General features: G+C 63.1%; 1 protein-coding gene across 1 annotated transcript in view; it reads right to left on the reverse strand.

Moving 5' to 3' along the window:
- Positions 1-2,204: 2,204 nt before the first annotated feature.
- Positions 2,205-14,482, reverse strand: part of NEURL4 (neuralized E3 ubiquitin protein ligase 4) — a gene marked incomplete at its 5' end in the record, with an annotated part of 29,346 nt that continues 17,068 nt past the window's right edge. Inside the window, 9 exon segments of the mRNA XM_071732521.1 lie at positions 2,205-2,676; positions 5,310-5,373; positions 5,376-5,387; positions 5,504-5,580; positions 9,344-9,411; positions 9,413-9,558; positions 12,831-12,860; positions 12,863-12,992; positions 14,379-14,464. Coding sequence (XP_071588622.1) covers positions 2,205-2,676; positions 5,310-5,373; positions 5,376-5,387; positions 5,504-5,580; positions 9,344-9,411; positions 9,413-9,558; positions 12,831-12,860; positions 12,863-12,992; positions 14,379-14,464 — 1,085 coding nt within the window.

Raw genomic sequence — 14,482 nt, forward strand, 5'->3', positions numbered from 1 at the left:
TCCCACGTGTCCCCATCTGTCCCCATGTCTCCCCACGTCTCCCCAGGTATCCCCACGTGTCCCCAGGTGTCCCCAGACCTGGTGGCAGCCCCGAGCAGGCCACTCTGTGATGTCCCCACGTGTCCCCACGTCTCCCCACGTCTCTCCATGCATCCCCAGGTGTCCCCAGGTGTCCCCAGACCTGGTGGCAGCCCCGAGCAGGCCACTCCCTGGTCTGTGCCTGTCCCCCTCATGTCCCCCTCATGTCCCCACATGTCCCACGTGTCCCCACGTCTCTCCACGCATCCCCAGGTATCCCCACATGTCCCCACGTGTCCCCACATGTCCCCAGGTGTCCCCAGACCTGGTGGCAGCCCCGAGCAGGCCACTCCGTGATGTCTCCACAGCTCCCCTGATGTCCCCATGTGTCCCCATCTGTCCCCACGTCTCCCCACATGTCCCCAGGTCTCCCCAGGTGTCCCCACGTGTCCCCACGTGTCCCCACGTGTCCCCAGGTGTCCCCAGGTGTCCCCAGACCTGGCGGCAGCCCCGAGCAGGCCACTCCGTCATGTCCCCACATGTCCCCACGTGTCCCCACGTCTCCCCACGTCTCCCCACGTCTCCCCACATGTCCCCAGGTGTCCCCAGGTATCCCCAGGTGTCCCCAGGTATCCCCAGGTGTCCTCAGGTGTCCCCAGGTGTCCCCAGACCTGGTGGCAGCCCCGAGCAGGCCACCCCGTGATGTCCCCACGTGTCCCCATCTGTCCCCACGTCTCTCCACATCTCCCCACGTGTCCCCACGTGTCCCCAGGTCTCCCCAGGTGTCCCCACGCGTCCCCAGGTGTCCCCAGACCTGGTGGCAGCCCCGAGCAGGCCACCCTGTGATGTCCCCACATATCCCCCTGATGTCCCCATGTGTCCCCACGTCTCCCCACACATCCCCAGGTATCCCCACATGTCCCCACGTGTCCCCACATGTCCCCAGGTGTCCCCAGGTGTCCCCAGACCTGGTGGCAGCCCCGAGCAGGCCACCCCCTGGTCTGTGCCTGTCCCCCTCATGTCCCCCTCATGTCCCCACATGTCCCACGTGTCCCTAGGTATCCCCACGTGTCCCCAGATGTCCCCACATGTCCCACGTCTCCCCATGTGTCCCCACGTGTCCCCAGGTATCCCCAGGTGTCCCCAGGTGTCCCCAGGTGTCCCCAGACTTGGTGGCAGCCCCGAGCAGGCCACTCCGTGATGTCCCCATCTGTCCCCACGTGTCCCCACGTCTCCCCACGTGTCCCTAGGTATCCCCACGTGTCCCCAGATGTCCCCAGACCTGGTGGCAGCCCCGAGCAGGCCACTCCGTGATGTCCCCATGTGTCCCCATGTGTCCCCATGTCCCCAGACCTGGTTGGCAGCCCCGAGCAGGCCACTCTGTGATGTCCCCACATGTCCCCACGTGTCCCCACGCATCCCCAGATGTCCCCAGACGTCCCCAGGTGTCCCCAGACCTGGTGGCAGCCCCGAGCAGGCCACTCCGTGATGTCCCCACGTCTCCCCACGTCTCCCCATGTGTCCCCATGTGTCCCCACGTCTCCCCACGTGTCCCTAGGTGTCCCCACGTGTCCCCAGGTGTCCCCAGACCTGGTGGCAGCCCCGAGCAGGCCACTCCATCATGTCCCCACATGTCCCCACGTGTCCCCACGTCTCCCCACGTCTCCCCACGTCTCCCCACATGTCCCCAGGTGTCCCAGGTATCCCAGGTGTCCTCAGGTGTCCCAGGTGTCCCCAGACCTGGTGGCAGCCCGAGCAGGCCACTCCGTGATGTCCCCATGTGTTCCCACATCTCCCCACGCATCCCCACGTGTCCCCACATGTCCCCAGATGTCCCCAGACCTGGTGGCAGCCCCGAGCAGGCCACTCCGTGATGTCCCCACGTCTCCCCACGTGCCCCCAGGTATCCCCAGGTCTCCCAGGTATCCCCAGGTGTCCCCAGGTGTCCCCAGGTGTCCCCAGACCTGGTGGCAGCCCCGAGCAGGCCACTCTGTGATGTCCCCATGTGTCCCCATCTGTCCCCATCTGTCCCCACGTCTCCCCACGCATCCCCACGTGTCCCCACGTGCCCCCAGTATCCCCAGGTATCCCCAGCTGTCCCCATGTGTCCCCAGGTATCCCCAGGTGTCCCCAGGTGTCCCCAGACGTCCCCAGGTGTCCCCAGACCTGGTCTGTGTCTGTCCCCCTCATGTCCCCCTGATGTCCCCACATGTCCCACGTGTCCCCAGGTGTCCCCAGGTGTCCCCAGATGTCCCCAGACCTGGTCTGTGCCTGTCCCCCTCATGTCCCCACGTGTCCCTAGGTGTCCCCACATGTCCCCAGACGTCCCCAGGTGTCCCCAGACCTGGTGGCAGCCCCGAGCAGGCCACCCTGTGATGTCCCCACATATCCCCCTGATGTCCCCATGTGTCCCCACGTCTCCCCAGGTATCCCCACATCTCCCCACGTGTCCCCAGGTGTCCCCAGGTGTCCCCAGGTGTCCCCAGACCTGGTGGCAGCCCCGAGCAGGCCACCCCCTGGTCGGTGCCGTTGATGAAGTAGCGCAGGTCCCCCCGAGCCGTCCTCATCATCCCGATCCGGGACCCCGTGCCCAGCGAGTCCAGGTCACACCCGTAGTTGTTCCTCATCGTGTTCCCGTCCTGCATGATGGCAGTGCCACTGCGGGGACATGGGGACATCAGGGGACAGCAGGGGACAGCCAGGGGCATCGGGGGACAGTGGGGGACAGTGGGGGACAGCAGGGGGCTCAGGGGACAGCGGGGGACAGCAGGGGACAGCAGGGACATCCAGGGATGTGGGGATGTCAGGGGACATGGGGACAGCAGGGACAGCAGGGGACAGCAGGGACAGTGGGGGACAGCAGGGACAGCAGGGACAGCCAGGGGACATCCAGGGGACATGGGGACAGCAGGGGACAGCGGGGACAGCAGGGACAGCGGGGACAGCAGGGACAGTGGGGGACACAGGGACAGCAGGGGACAGTGGGGGACAGTGGGGGACATCAGGGACATTGGGGACACAGGGACAGTGTGGGGAGATGGGGACAAGGGGACATCAGGGGACACAGGGACAGCAGGGACAGCAGGGACAGCAGGGGACAGCAGGGGACAGCAGGGGACAGAGGGGACAGCAGGGACAGCAGGGGACAGCAGGGGACAGAGGGGACAGAGGGGACAGCAGGGGACAGCAGGGACAGCAGGGGACATGGGGACAGCAGGGGACAGTGGGGGACAGCAGGGACAGCAGGGACAGCGGGGACATCCAGGGATGTGGGGATGTCAGGGGACACGGGGACAGCGAGGACATCAGGGACATCAGGGACAGCAGGGGACAGCGGGGGACATGGGGACAGCAGGGGACATCCAGGGGCATCGGGGGACATGGGGATGTCAGGGGACATGGGGACAGCGGGGACACAGGGACAGTGTGGGGAGATGGGGACACGGGGACATCCGGGGACAGCAGGGGACATGGGGACATCAGGGGACATCCAGGGGACAGTGGGGGACAGCAGGGGACAGCAGGGGACAGCGGGGGACAGCAGGGACAGCCGGGGATGTCAGGGGACATGGGGACAGCAGGGGACATGGGGGACATGGGGACATCAGGGATGTGGGGATGTCAGGGGACATGGGGACAGCAGGGGACATGGGGACAGCAGGGGACACGGGGGACATGGGGACAGCAGGGGACATGGGGACATCAGGGACAGCCAGGGGACAGCCAGGGACAGAGGGGGACAGTGGGGGACAGTGGGGACATCAAGGGACATGGGGACAGCAGGGACAGGAGGGACAGCCAGGGGACATGGGGACATCCAGGGATGTGGGGATGTCAGGGGACATGGGGACAGGAGGGACATGGGGACAGCAGGGACAGTGGGGGACACTGGGACACAGGGACAGCGGGGACATGGGGACAGCAGGGACAGCAGAGGGCTCAGGGGACAGCAGGGGACATCCAGGGGCATCGGGGGACAGTGGGGGACAGTGGGGGACAGCAGGGGGCTCAGGGGACAGCAGGGGACAGCAGGGACATCCAGGGATGTGGGGATGTCAGGGGACACAGGGACAGCAGGGGACAGTGGGGGACAGCAGGGGACAGCAGGGACAGCAGGGACAGCCAGGGATGTGGGGATGTCAGGGGACATGGGGACAGCAGGGGACAGCAGGGACAGCAGGGGACATCAGGGACAGCCAGGGGACACGGGGACAGCAGGGGACAGCCAGGGGACAGTGCGGGGACAGCAGGGGACAGCAGGGGACACAGGGGACATGGGGACATCCAGGGATGTGGGGATGTCAGGGGACACAGGGACAGCAGGGACAGTGGGGGACACTGGGGACTCAGGGACATTGGGGACACAGGGACAGTGTGGGGAGATGGGGACACGGGGACATCAGGGGACACAGGGACAGCAGGGACATGGGGACAGCAGGGGACATGGGGACAGCAGGGGACACGGGGGACATGGGGACATCCAGGGATGTGGGGATGTCAGGGGACATGGGGACAGCAGGGACAGTGGGGACATGGGGACAGCAGGGACATCAGGGACAGCCAGGGGACATCAGGGACATTGGGGACACAGGGACAGTGTGGGGAGATGGGGACACGGGGACATCAGGGGACACAGGGACAGCAGGGACAGTGGGGACATCAGGGGACATGGGGACAGCAGGGACAGCCAGGGGACAGCAGGGGACACAGGGGACACGGGGGACACGGGGGCACCAGGGGACACTCAGGACAGCAGGGACACGGGGGACATCCAGGGATGTGGGGACATCAGGGGACACGGGGGACATCAGGGACAGCAGGGGACATCCAAGGTGCCCCAAAGTGTCCCCAGGGTGTCCCAAAGTGTCCCAAGGTGTCCCCAAGTGCCCCCAAGGTGTCCCAAAGTGTCCCCAAGATGTCCCAAGTGTCCCAGGGTGTCCCAAAGTGTCCCCAGGATGCCCCAAAGTGTCCCAAAGTGTCCCAAGGTGTCCCAAGGTGTCCCAAAGTGTCCCAAGGTGTCCCCCAAAGTGTCCCCAAGACTGTCCCCAAGTGTCCCAGGATGCCCCAAAGTGTCCCAAAGTGTCCCAAGGTGTCCCCCAGGTGTCCCCAAAGTGTCCCCAAGATGTCCCCAAGTGTCCCAGGGTGTCCCCAAAGTGTCCCCAGGATGCCCCAAAGTGTCCCCAAGGTGTCCCAAAGTGTCCCAAGGTGTCCCAAAGTGTCCCAAGGTGTCTCCAGGATGTCCCCAAGTTGTCCCCAAGTTGTCCCCAAGTGTCCCCAAGGTGTCCCCTCACCTCAGCATCCAGGTGTCGTAGTCGATGTCCGTCATGGTGTTGGGGAACTCCAGGTCCTCGGGCGGATGGCGGTGACACCTGAGGGGACACGGGGGGTGACAAGGGACAGGGAGCCAGCGGGGGGGGGGCCAGGGGTCCCGATGTCCCCTCCTGTCCCCTCCTGTCCCCTCCTGTCCCCTCCTGTCCCCTCTCACCCGCCTCGATGGAGCCCGACCAGCGATCGACCATCTTCTGGATGACGATCTCGAAGAGTTCCCCGTCCCGCAGAGCCCTGGGGGGGACACGGAGGGGACAGTCCCTGGGGGGGAGGGGACAGGAGGGGACAGGATGGGGACAGTTTTGGGGGGGGGAGGGGACAGTCTTGGGGTGGGAGGTGACATTTTTGGGGTGAGAAGTGAGGTTTTCGGGGCCGTTCTGAGCGGTCAGAGATGGCGGCGTTGAGGTTCTCGGTGGCATTTGGGGACCTGGGGGTGGCTTTGGGGACACTTGGGGACCCCGGCTGGGTTTTGGGGGTGGAAGTGACATTTTTTGGGGTGGAGGGGAGAGCTTTGGGGTCAGAATTGAGGTTTTTGGGGTGGGAGGTGAGGTTTTTGGGGTGAGAAGTGAGGTTTTCGGGGCCGTTCTGAGCGGTCGGAGATGGCGGCGTCGAGGTTCTCGGTGGCATTTGGGGACCTGGGGGTGGCTTTGGGGACACTTGGGGACCCTGGTTGGGTTTTTGGGGTGGAGGGGACATTTTTGGGGTGGAGGGGAGAGTTTTGGGGTCAGAACTGCGGTTTTTGGGGTGGGAGGTGACGTTTTTGGGGTGAGAAGTGAGGTTTTCGGGGCCGTTCTGAGCGGTCGGATGATGGCGGCGTTGAGGTTCTCGAGGGCATTTGGGGACCTGGGGGTGGCTTTGGGGACACTTGGGGACCCTGGTTGGGTTTTTTGGGGTGGAGGGGACAGTTTTGGGGGTGGAGGGGACAGTTTTGGGGTGAGAAGTGAGGATTTTGGGGTGGGAGGTGACGTTTTTGGGGTGAGAAGTGAGGTTTTTGGGGCCGTTCTGAGCGGTCGGAGATGGCGGCGTTGAGGTTCTCGGTGGCATTTGGGGACCTGGGGGTGGCTTTGGGGACACTCGGGGACCCTGGTTGGGTTTTTTGGGGTGAAAGTGACATTTTTTGGGGTGGAGGGGAGAGCTTTGGGGTCAGAACTGAGGTTTTTGGGCGGGAGGTGACGTTTTTGGGGTGAGAAGTGAGGTTTTTGGGGCCGTTCTGAGCGGTCGGAGATGGCGGCGTTGAGGTTCTCGGTGGCATTTGGGGACCTGGGGTGGCTTTGGGGACACTTGGGGACCCTGGTTGGGTTTTTTGGGGTGGAGGGGACAGTTTTGGGTGTGGAGGGGACAGTTTTGGGGTGAGAAGTGAGGTTTTTGGGGTGGGAGGTGACGTTTTTGGGGTGAGAAGTGAGGTTTTCGGGGCCGCTCTGAGCGGTCGGAGATGGCGGCGTTGAGGTTCTCGGTGGCATTTGGGGACCTGGGGGTGGCTTTGGGGACACTTGGGGACCCTGGTTGGGTTTTTTGGGGTGGAAGTGACATTTTTTGGGGTGGAGGGGACAGTTTTGGGGTGAGAAGTGAGGATTTTGGGGTGGGAGGTGACGTTTTTGGGGTGAGAAGTGAGGTTTTCGGGGCCGTTCTGAGCGGTCGGAGATGGCGGCGTTGAGGTTCTCGGTGGCATTTGGGGACCTGGGGGTGGCTTTGGGGACACTTGGGGACCCTGGTTGGGTTTTTTGGGGTGGAAGTGATATTTTTGGGGTCAGAACTGAGGTTTTTGGGGTGGGAGGTGATGTTTTTGGGGTGAGAAGTGAGGTTTTTGGGGTCGTTTGGACTGGTTGAAGGTGACGGTGGCGGCGTTGAGGTTCTCGGTGGCATTTGGGGACCTGGGGGTGGCTTTGGGGACACTTGGGGACCCCGGTTGGGTTCTGGAGGTGCGGGTGGGGTTTTTGGGGCGGGGGACTCCGTTTTTGGGGTCAGAAGCGGGGTTTTTGGGGCCGTTCTGACCAGTTGGAGATGACGATGGCATCATGGAAGTCCTAGGTGGAGTTTGGGGTCCCGGGGGTGGCTTTGGGGACACTTGGGGACCCCGGTTGGGTTCTGGAGGTGCGGGTGGGGTTTTTGGGGGCGGGGATTCCATTTTTGGGGTCAGAATTGACATTTTTGGGGTCAAAATTGATGGTTTTGGGGTCCTCATGACCCATTAGAGATGACGATGATGTCATGGAAGTCCTAGGTGGAGTTTGGTGACCTGGGGGTGGCTCTGGGGACACTTGGGGACCCCGGTTGGGTTCTGGAGGTGCGGGTGGGGTTTTTGGGGGCGGGGATTCCATTTTGGGGTCAGAATTGACATTTTTAGGGGTCAAAACTGAGGTTTTTGGGGTCCTCATGACCCATTAGAGGTGACAATGGCATCATGGAAGTCCTAGATGGAGTTTGGGGACCCGGGGGTGGCTTGGGGGACACTTGGGGACCCCGGTTGGGTTCTGGAGGTGTGGGTGGGGTTTTTGGGGGTGGGGACTCCGTTTTTGGGTCAGAATTGACATTTTTAGGGTCAGAACTGAGGTTTTTGGGGTCCTTTGACTGGTTGGAGATGACGATGGCATCATGGAAGTCCCAGATGGAGTTTGGGGACCCAGGGATAACTTTGGGGACACTTGGGGACCCCGGTTGGGTTCTGGAGGTCAGGGTGGGGTTTTTGGGGGTGGGGACTCCATTTTTGGGGTCAGAATTGACATTTTTAGGGTCAGAACTGAGGTTTTTGGGGTCCCTTTGACCGGTGGAGATGACAATGATGTCATGGAAGTCCTAGGTGGAGTTGGTGACCTGGGGGTGGCTTTGGGGACACTTGGGGACCCCGGTTGGGTTGTGGAGGTGCGGGTGGGGTTTTTGGGATGAAAGTGACATTTTTGGGGTCAAAATTGAGGTTTTTGGGTCCCTTTGACCGGTTGGAGATGACGATGGCATCATGAAAGTCCCAGATGGAGTTTGGGACCCGGGGGTGGCTTTGGGGACACTTGGGGACCCCGGTTGGGTTCTGGAGGTGGGGGTGGGGTTTTTGGGGTGGGGATTCCATTTTTGGGGTCAGAATTGACATTTTTGGGTCAAAATTGATGGTTTTGGGGTTCTCATGACCCATCAGAGATGATGATGGCATCATGGAAGCCATAGATGGAGTTTGGGGACCTGGGGGTGGCTTTGGGGGACACTTGGGGACCCCGGTTGGGTTCTGGAGGTGCGGGTGGGTTTTTGGGGCGGGGATTCCATTTTTGGGGTCAGAATTGACATTTTTAGGGTCAAATCTGAGGTTTTGGGGTCCCTTTGACCGGTTGGAGATGACGATGGCATCGTTGAACTTCTAAATGGCGTTTGGGGACCTGGGGATGGCTTTGGGGACACTTGGGGACCCCCGGTTGGGTTCTGGAGGTGCGGGTGGGGTTTTTGGGGGTGGGGGTGACATTTTTGGGTCAAAATTGAGGTTTTTTGGGTCGTTCTGACCAGTTGGAGATGACGATGGCATCATGGAAGTCCCAGATGGCGTTTGGGGACCTGGGGGTGGCTCTGGGGACACTTGGGGACCCCGGTTGGGTTCTGGAGGTGCGGGTGGGGTTTTTGGGGTGGGGATTCATTTTTGGGGTCAAAACTGAGGTTTTTGGGGTCCCTTTGACCGGATGGAGATGACGATGGCATCGCTGAACTTCTAAATGGCGTTTGGGGACCTGGGGATGGCTCTGGGGACACTTGGGGACCCCGGTTGGGTTCTGGAGGTGCGGGTGGGGTTTTTGGGGGCGGGGACTCCGTTTTTGGGGTCAGAAGCAGGGTTTTTGGGGCCGTTCTGACCGGTTGGAGATGACGATGGCGTCGTTGAACTTCTAAATGGAGTTTAGGGACCTGGGGATGGCTTTGGGGACACTTGGGGACCCCGGTTGGGTTCTGGAGGTGCGGGTGGGGTTTTTGGGGGCGGGGACTCCGTTTTTGGGGTCAGAAGCGGGGTTTTTGGGGCCGTTCTGACCGGTTGGAGATGACGATGGCGTCGTTGAACTCGGAGCGGCAGTTCTGGCGCAGAGCTGTCCTCCCCCCTGTTGGTGATCAGAGCGTTGGCCCCGTGGAGCCGATGGAACCGGAGGTCACCGGAGGAGCCACCGCCCCCTCCCCCCAGCGAGGGGCTCTCGGGGCTCCCCGGGCTCTCCCCCTCCGAGATGTCACCCACCAAGGACGGGGTCACCTCTGGGAAGGGGGGGGACAAGGTTAGGGTCACCCCTGAGACACCCTAAACCTGACCCCTGATGTCCCCAACCCCACCCAGGTGGTCCCCAACCCCCACTGAACCCGCCCAGATGTCCCCAACCCCACTCAGGTGTCCCCAAACCCACTCAGATGTCCCCAACCCCACTCAGATGTCCCCAAACCCATCCCCTGCTGTCCCCACCCCACCCAGATGTCCCCAACCCCACTCAGGTGTCCCCAACCCCCACTGAACCTGCCCAGATGTCCCCAACCCCACTCAGATGTCCCCAAACCCACCCAGATGTCCCCAACCCCATCCCCTGATGTCCCCAGGTCCCTCAAACCCACTCCTTGATGTCCCCAACCCCACTCAGATGTCCCCAACCCCACCCAGAAGCCCCCAACCCCACTCAGATGTCCCCAAACCCAACCCCTGATGTCCCCAAACCCACCCAGGTGTCCCCAGCCCCACCCAGAAGCCCCCAAACCCACCCAGAAGCCCCCAACCCCACCCAGATGTCCCCAAACCCATCCCCTGATGTCCCCAGGTCCCTCAAACCCATCCCCTGATGTCCCCAAACCCATCCCCAGATGTCCCCAACCCCACCCAGATGTCCCCAACCCCACCCAGATGTCCCCAAACCCACCCAGATGTCCCCAAACCCATCCCTGATGTCCCCAACCCCATCCCCAGATGTCCCCAACCCCACCCAGATGTCCCCAACCCCACTCAGATGTCCCCAAACCCATCCCCTGATGTCCCCAAACCCAACCCCTGATGCCCCCAACCCCACCCAGATGTCCCCAAACCCCACTCAGATGTCCCCAACCCCACCCAGATGTCCCCCAACCCCACTCAGATGTCCCCAACCCCACCCAGAAGCCCCCAACCCCACTCAGATGTCCCCTAACCCATGCCCTGCTGTCCCCAGGTCCCTCAACCCCATCCCCTGCTGTCCCCACCCCACTCAGATGTCCCCAAACCCAACCCCTGCTGTCCCCAGGTCCCTCAAACCCATCCCCTGATGTCCCCAAACCCACCCAGATGTCCCCAAACCCCACCAACCCCACTCAGATGTCCCAACCCCACCCAGAAGCCCCCAACCCCACCCAGATGTCCCCAAACCCATCCCCTGATGTCCCCAACCCCACTCAGATGCCCCCAACGCCCCCGACCCCATCCCCTGATGCCTCCAACCCCACCCAGATGTCCCCAGGTCCCTCAAACCCACTCCTTGATGTCCCCAACCCCACTCAGATGCCCCCAACCCCACCCAGAAGCCCCCAACCCCACTCAGGTGTCCCCAAACCCATCCCCTGATGTCCCCAAACCCATCCCCTGATGTCCCCAACCCCACTCAGATGTCCCCAACCCCACTCAGATGTCCCCAACCCCACCCAGAAGCCCCCAACCCCACCCAGATGTCCCCAACCCCATCCCCAGAAGCCCCCAACCCCACTCAGATGTCCCCAACCCCATCCCCTGATGTCCCCAACCCCACCCAGATGTCCCCAACCCCCCTCAACCCCACTCAGATGCCCCAACCCCACTCAGATGTCCCCAAACCCAACCCCTGATGCCCCCAACCCCACTCAGATGTCCCCAACCCCACCCAGAAGCCCCCAACCCCACCCAGATGTCCCCAAACCCATCCCCTGATGTCCCCAGGTCCCTCAAACCCATCCCCTGATGTCCCCAACCCCACTCAGGTGTCCCCAAACCCAACCCCTGATGTCCCCAGGTCCCTCAAACCCACTCCTTGATGTCCCCAACCCCACCCAGATGTCCCCAACCCCATCCCCTGGTGTCCCCAACCCCACCCAGGTGTCCCCAACCCCACTCAGATGTCCCCAACCCCACTCAGATGTCCCCAACCCCACCAGAAGCCCCCAACCCCACCCAGATGTCCCCAAACCCATCCTCTGCTGTCCCCAACCCCACCCAGATGTCCCCAAACCCATCCCCTGCTGTCCCCAACCCCACTCAGATGTCCCCAACCCCACTCAGATGTCCCCAACCCCACTCAGATGTCCCCAAACCCATCCCCTGATGTCCCCAAACCCATCCCCTGCTGTCCCCACCCCACCCAGATGTCCCCAACCCCACTCAGGTGTCTCCAACCCCACCCAGAAGCCCCCAGCCCCACCCAGATGTCCCCAACCCCACCCAGATGTCCCCAACCCCATCCCCTGCTGTCCCCAACCCCACTCAGATGTCCCCAACCCCACTCAGATGTCCCCAAACCCATCCCCTGATGTCCCCAGCTCCCTCAAACCCACTCCTTGATGTCCCCAACCCCACTCAGATGTCCCCAACCCCACCCAGATGTCCCCAACCCATCCCCTGCTGTCCCCAACCCCACTCTGATGTCCCCAACCGCACCCAGATGTCCCCAGGTCCCTCAAACCCACTCCTTGATGTCCCCAACCCACCCAGATGTCCCCAGGTCCCTCAAACCCACTCCTTGATGTCCCCAACCCCTCCCAGATGTCCCCAACCCCTCCCAGATGTCCCCAACCCCACCCAGATGTCCCCAACCCCATCCCCTGCTGTCCCCAGGTCCCTCAACCCCATCCCCTGCTGCCCCCAACCCCACTCAGATGTCCCCAACCCCACTCAGATGCCCCCAACGCCCCCGACCCCATTCCCTGGTGTCCCCCAACCCCCTTCCCCTGCTGTCCCCAACCCCACCCCAGATGTCCCCAACCCCACTCAGATGCCCCCAACACCCCTGACCCCATCCCCTGATGTCCCCAACCCCACCCAGATGTCCCCAGGTCCCTCAAACCCACTCCTTGATGTCCCCAACCCCACCCAGATGCCCCCAACCCCCCCGACCCCATCCCCTGATGTCCCCAACCCCCACTCAGATGTCCCCAACCCCACTCAGATGTCCCCAAACCGATCCCCTGATGTCCCCAGGTCCCTCAACCCCATCCCCAGATGCCCCCAACCCCCCCCAACCCCACTCAGATGCCCCCAACGCCCCCGACCCCATCCCCTGATGTCCCCAACCCCACCCAGATGTCCCCAACCCCACCCAGATGTCCCCAGGTCCCTCAAACCCACTCCTTGATGTCCCCAACCCCACCCAGATGTCCCCAGGTCCCTCAAACCCACTCCTTGATGTCCCCAACCCACCCAGATGCCCCCAACCCCCACCAACCCCACTCAGATGCCCCCAACACCCCCGACCCCATCTCCTGCTGTCCCCAACCCCCTTCCCCTGCTGTCCCCAAGCTGTCCCCAAGCTGTCCCCCATTGTCCCCACCTCCCTCCTCCACGATGGTGGCCTGGGCAGCTGTCCATACAGATCCACCACGGCGTAGACGTTGGGGGGGACGTTCCAGGCCGCGGGGCCCTGGGCCACCCCGTTGACAAAAAAGTGGAGGGTCCCGTCCTCCCTCCTCACAACCCCCACGGTGTCACCTGCCTGGGGACAGGGGACAGGACAGCTGGCTCAGGACAGCTTGGGGACACCCCGGGGGACAGCCTGGGACACTTTGGAGGGGCTGGGGACAGCTTGGGGTGGATGGGGACAGCTTGGGGACAGCTTGGAGGGGATGGGGACATCTTGGGGACACTTTGGAGGGGCTGGGGACAGCTTGGGACAGCTTGGAGGGGATGGGGACAGCTTGGGGACACCTTGGAGGGGGATGGGGACAGCCTGGGGACACCTTGGAGGGGATGGGGACAGCTTGGGGACAGCTTGGGGACACTTTGGAGGGGCTGGGGACAGCTTGGGGACACCTTGGAGGGGATGGGGACAGCTTGGGGACAGCTTGGAGGGGGATGGGGACATCTTGGGGACACTTTGGAGGGGCTGGGGACAGCTTGGGGACAGCTTGGGGACATCTTGGAGGGGCTGGGGGACAGCTTGGGGTGGATGGGGACAGCCTGGGGACATCTTGGAGGGGCTGGGACAGCTTGGGGTGGCTGGGGACAGCTTGGGGACACCTTGGAGGGGATGGGGACAGCTTGGGGACACTTTGGAAGGGCTGGGGACAGCTTGGGGACAGCTTGGGGACACTTTGGAGGGGCTGGGGACAGCTTGGGGACAGCTTGGGGACACTTTGGAGGGGCTGGGGACAGCTTGGGGACACCTTGGAGGGGATGGGGACAGCTTGGGGACACCTTGGAGGGATGGGGACAGCCTGGGACACCTTGGAGGGGGATGGGGACAGCTTGGGGACACCTTGGAGGGGATGGGACAGCTTGGGGACAGTCTGGGGTGGCTGGGGACAGCTTGGGGACACTTTGGAGGGATGGGGACAGTCTGGGGTGGATGGGGACTGCTTGGGGACATCTTGGAGGGGCTGGGGACAGCCTGGGGACACCTTGGAGGGGATGGGACAGCTTGGGGACAGTCTGGGGTGGCTGGGGACAGCTTGGGGACACTTTGGAGGGGATGGGGACAGCTTGGGGACAGCTTGGAGGGGATGGGGACAGCTTGGGGACACCTTGGAGGGGATGGGGACAGCCTGGGGACACTTTGGAGGGGATGGGACAGCTTGGGGACATCTTGGAGGGGATGGGGACAGCCTGGGGACACCTTGGAAGGGATGGGGACAGCTTGGGGACAGCTTGGGGACACTTTGGAGGGGATGGGGACAGCTTGGGGACAGCTTGGGGACACTTTGGAGGGGATGGGGGACAGTCTGGGGTGGATGGGGACAGCCTGGGGACATCTTGGAGGGGCTGGGGACAGCTTGGGGACACCCAAGGGTGGCTGGGGACCCCCAGGGGTGTTTGGGGACACCTTGGGGCCCCCCAGGGGCGTTTGGGGACACGTTGTGACGTCCCCTGGCTGTGTCCCCACCTTGAGCCTGTCCAGGTTGTGGCCGTACTCGTCCAGCACGGTGGTGCCGTTGTGCATCACCCCGTTCCCCGTCATCATCCACGTGCCTGGGGCACCAGGAAAAG

The sequence above is a fragment of the Heliangelus exortis genome, unplaced genomic scaffold, assembly GCF_036169615.1.
Source record: "Heliangelus exortis unplaced genomic scaffold, bHelExo1.hap1 Scaffold_114, whole genome shotgun sequence".
NCBI classification, from domain to species: Eukaryota; Metazoa; Chordata; class Aves; order Apodiformes; family Trochilidae; genus Heliangelus; species Heliangelus exortis.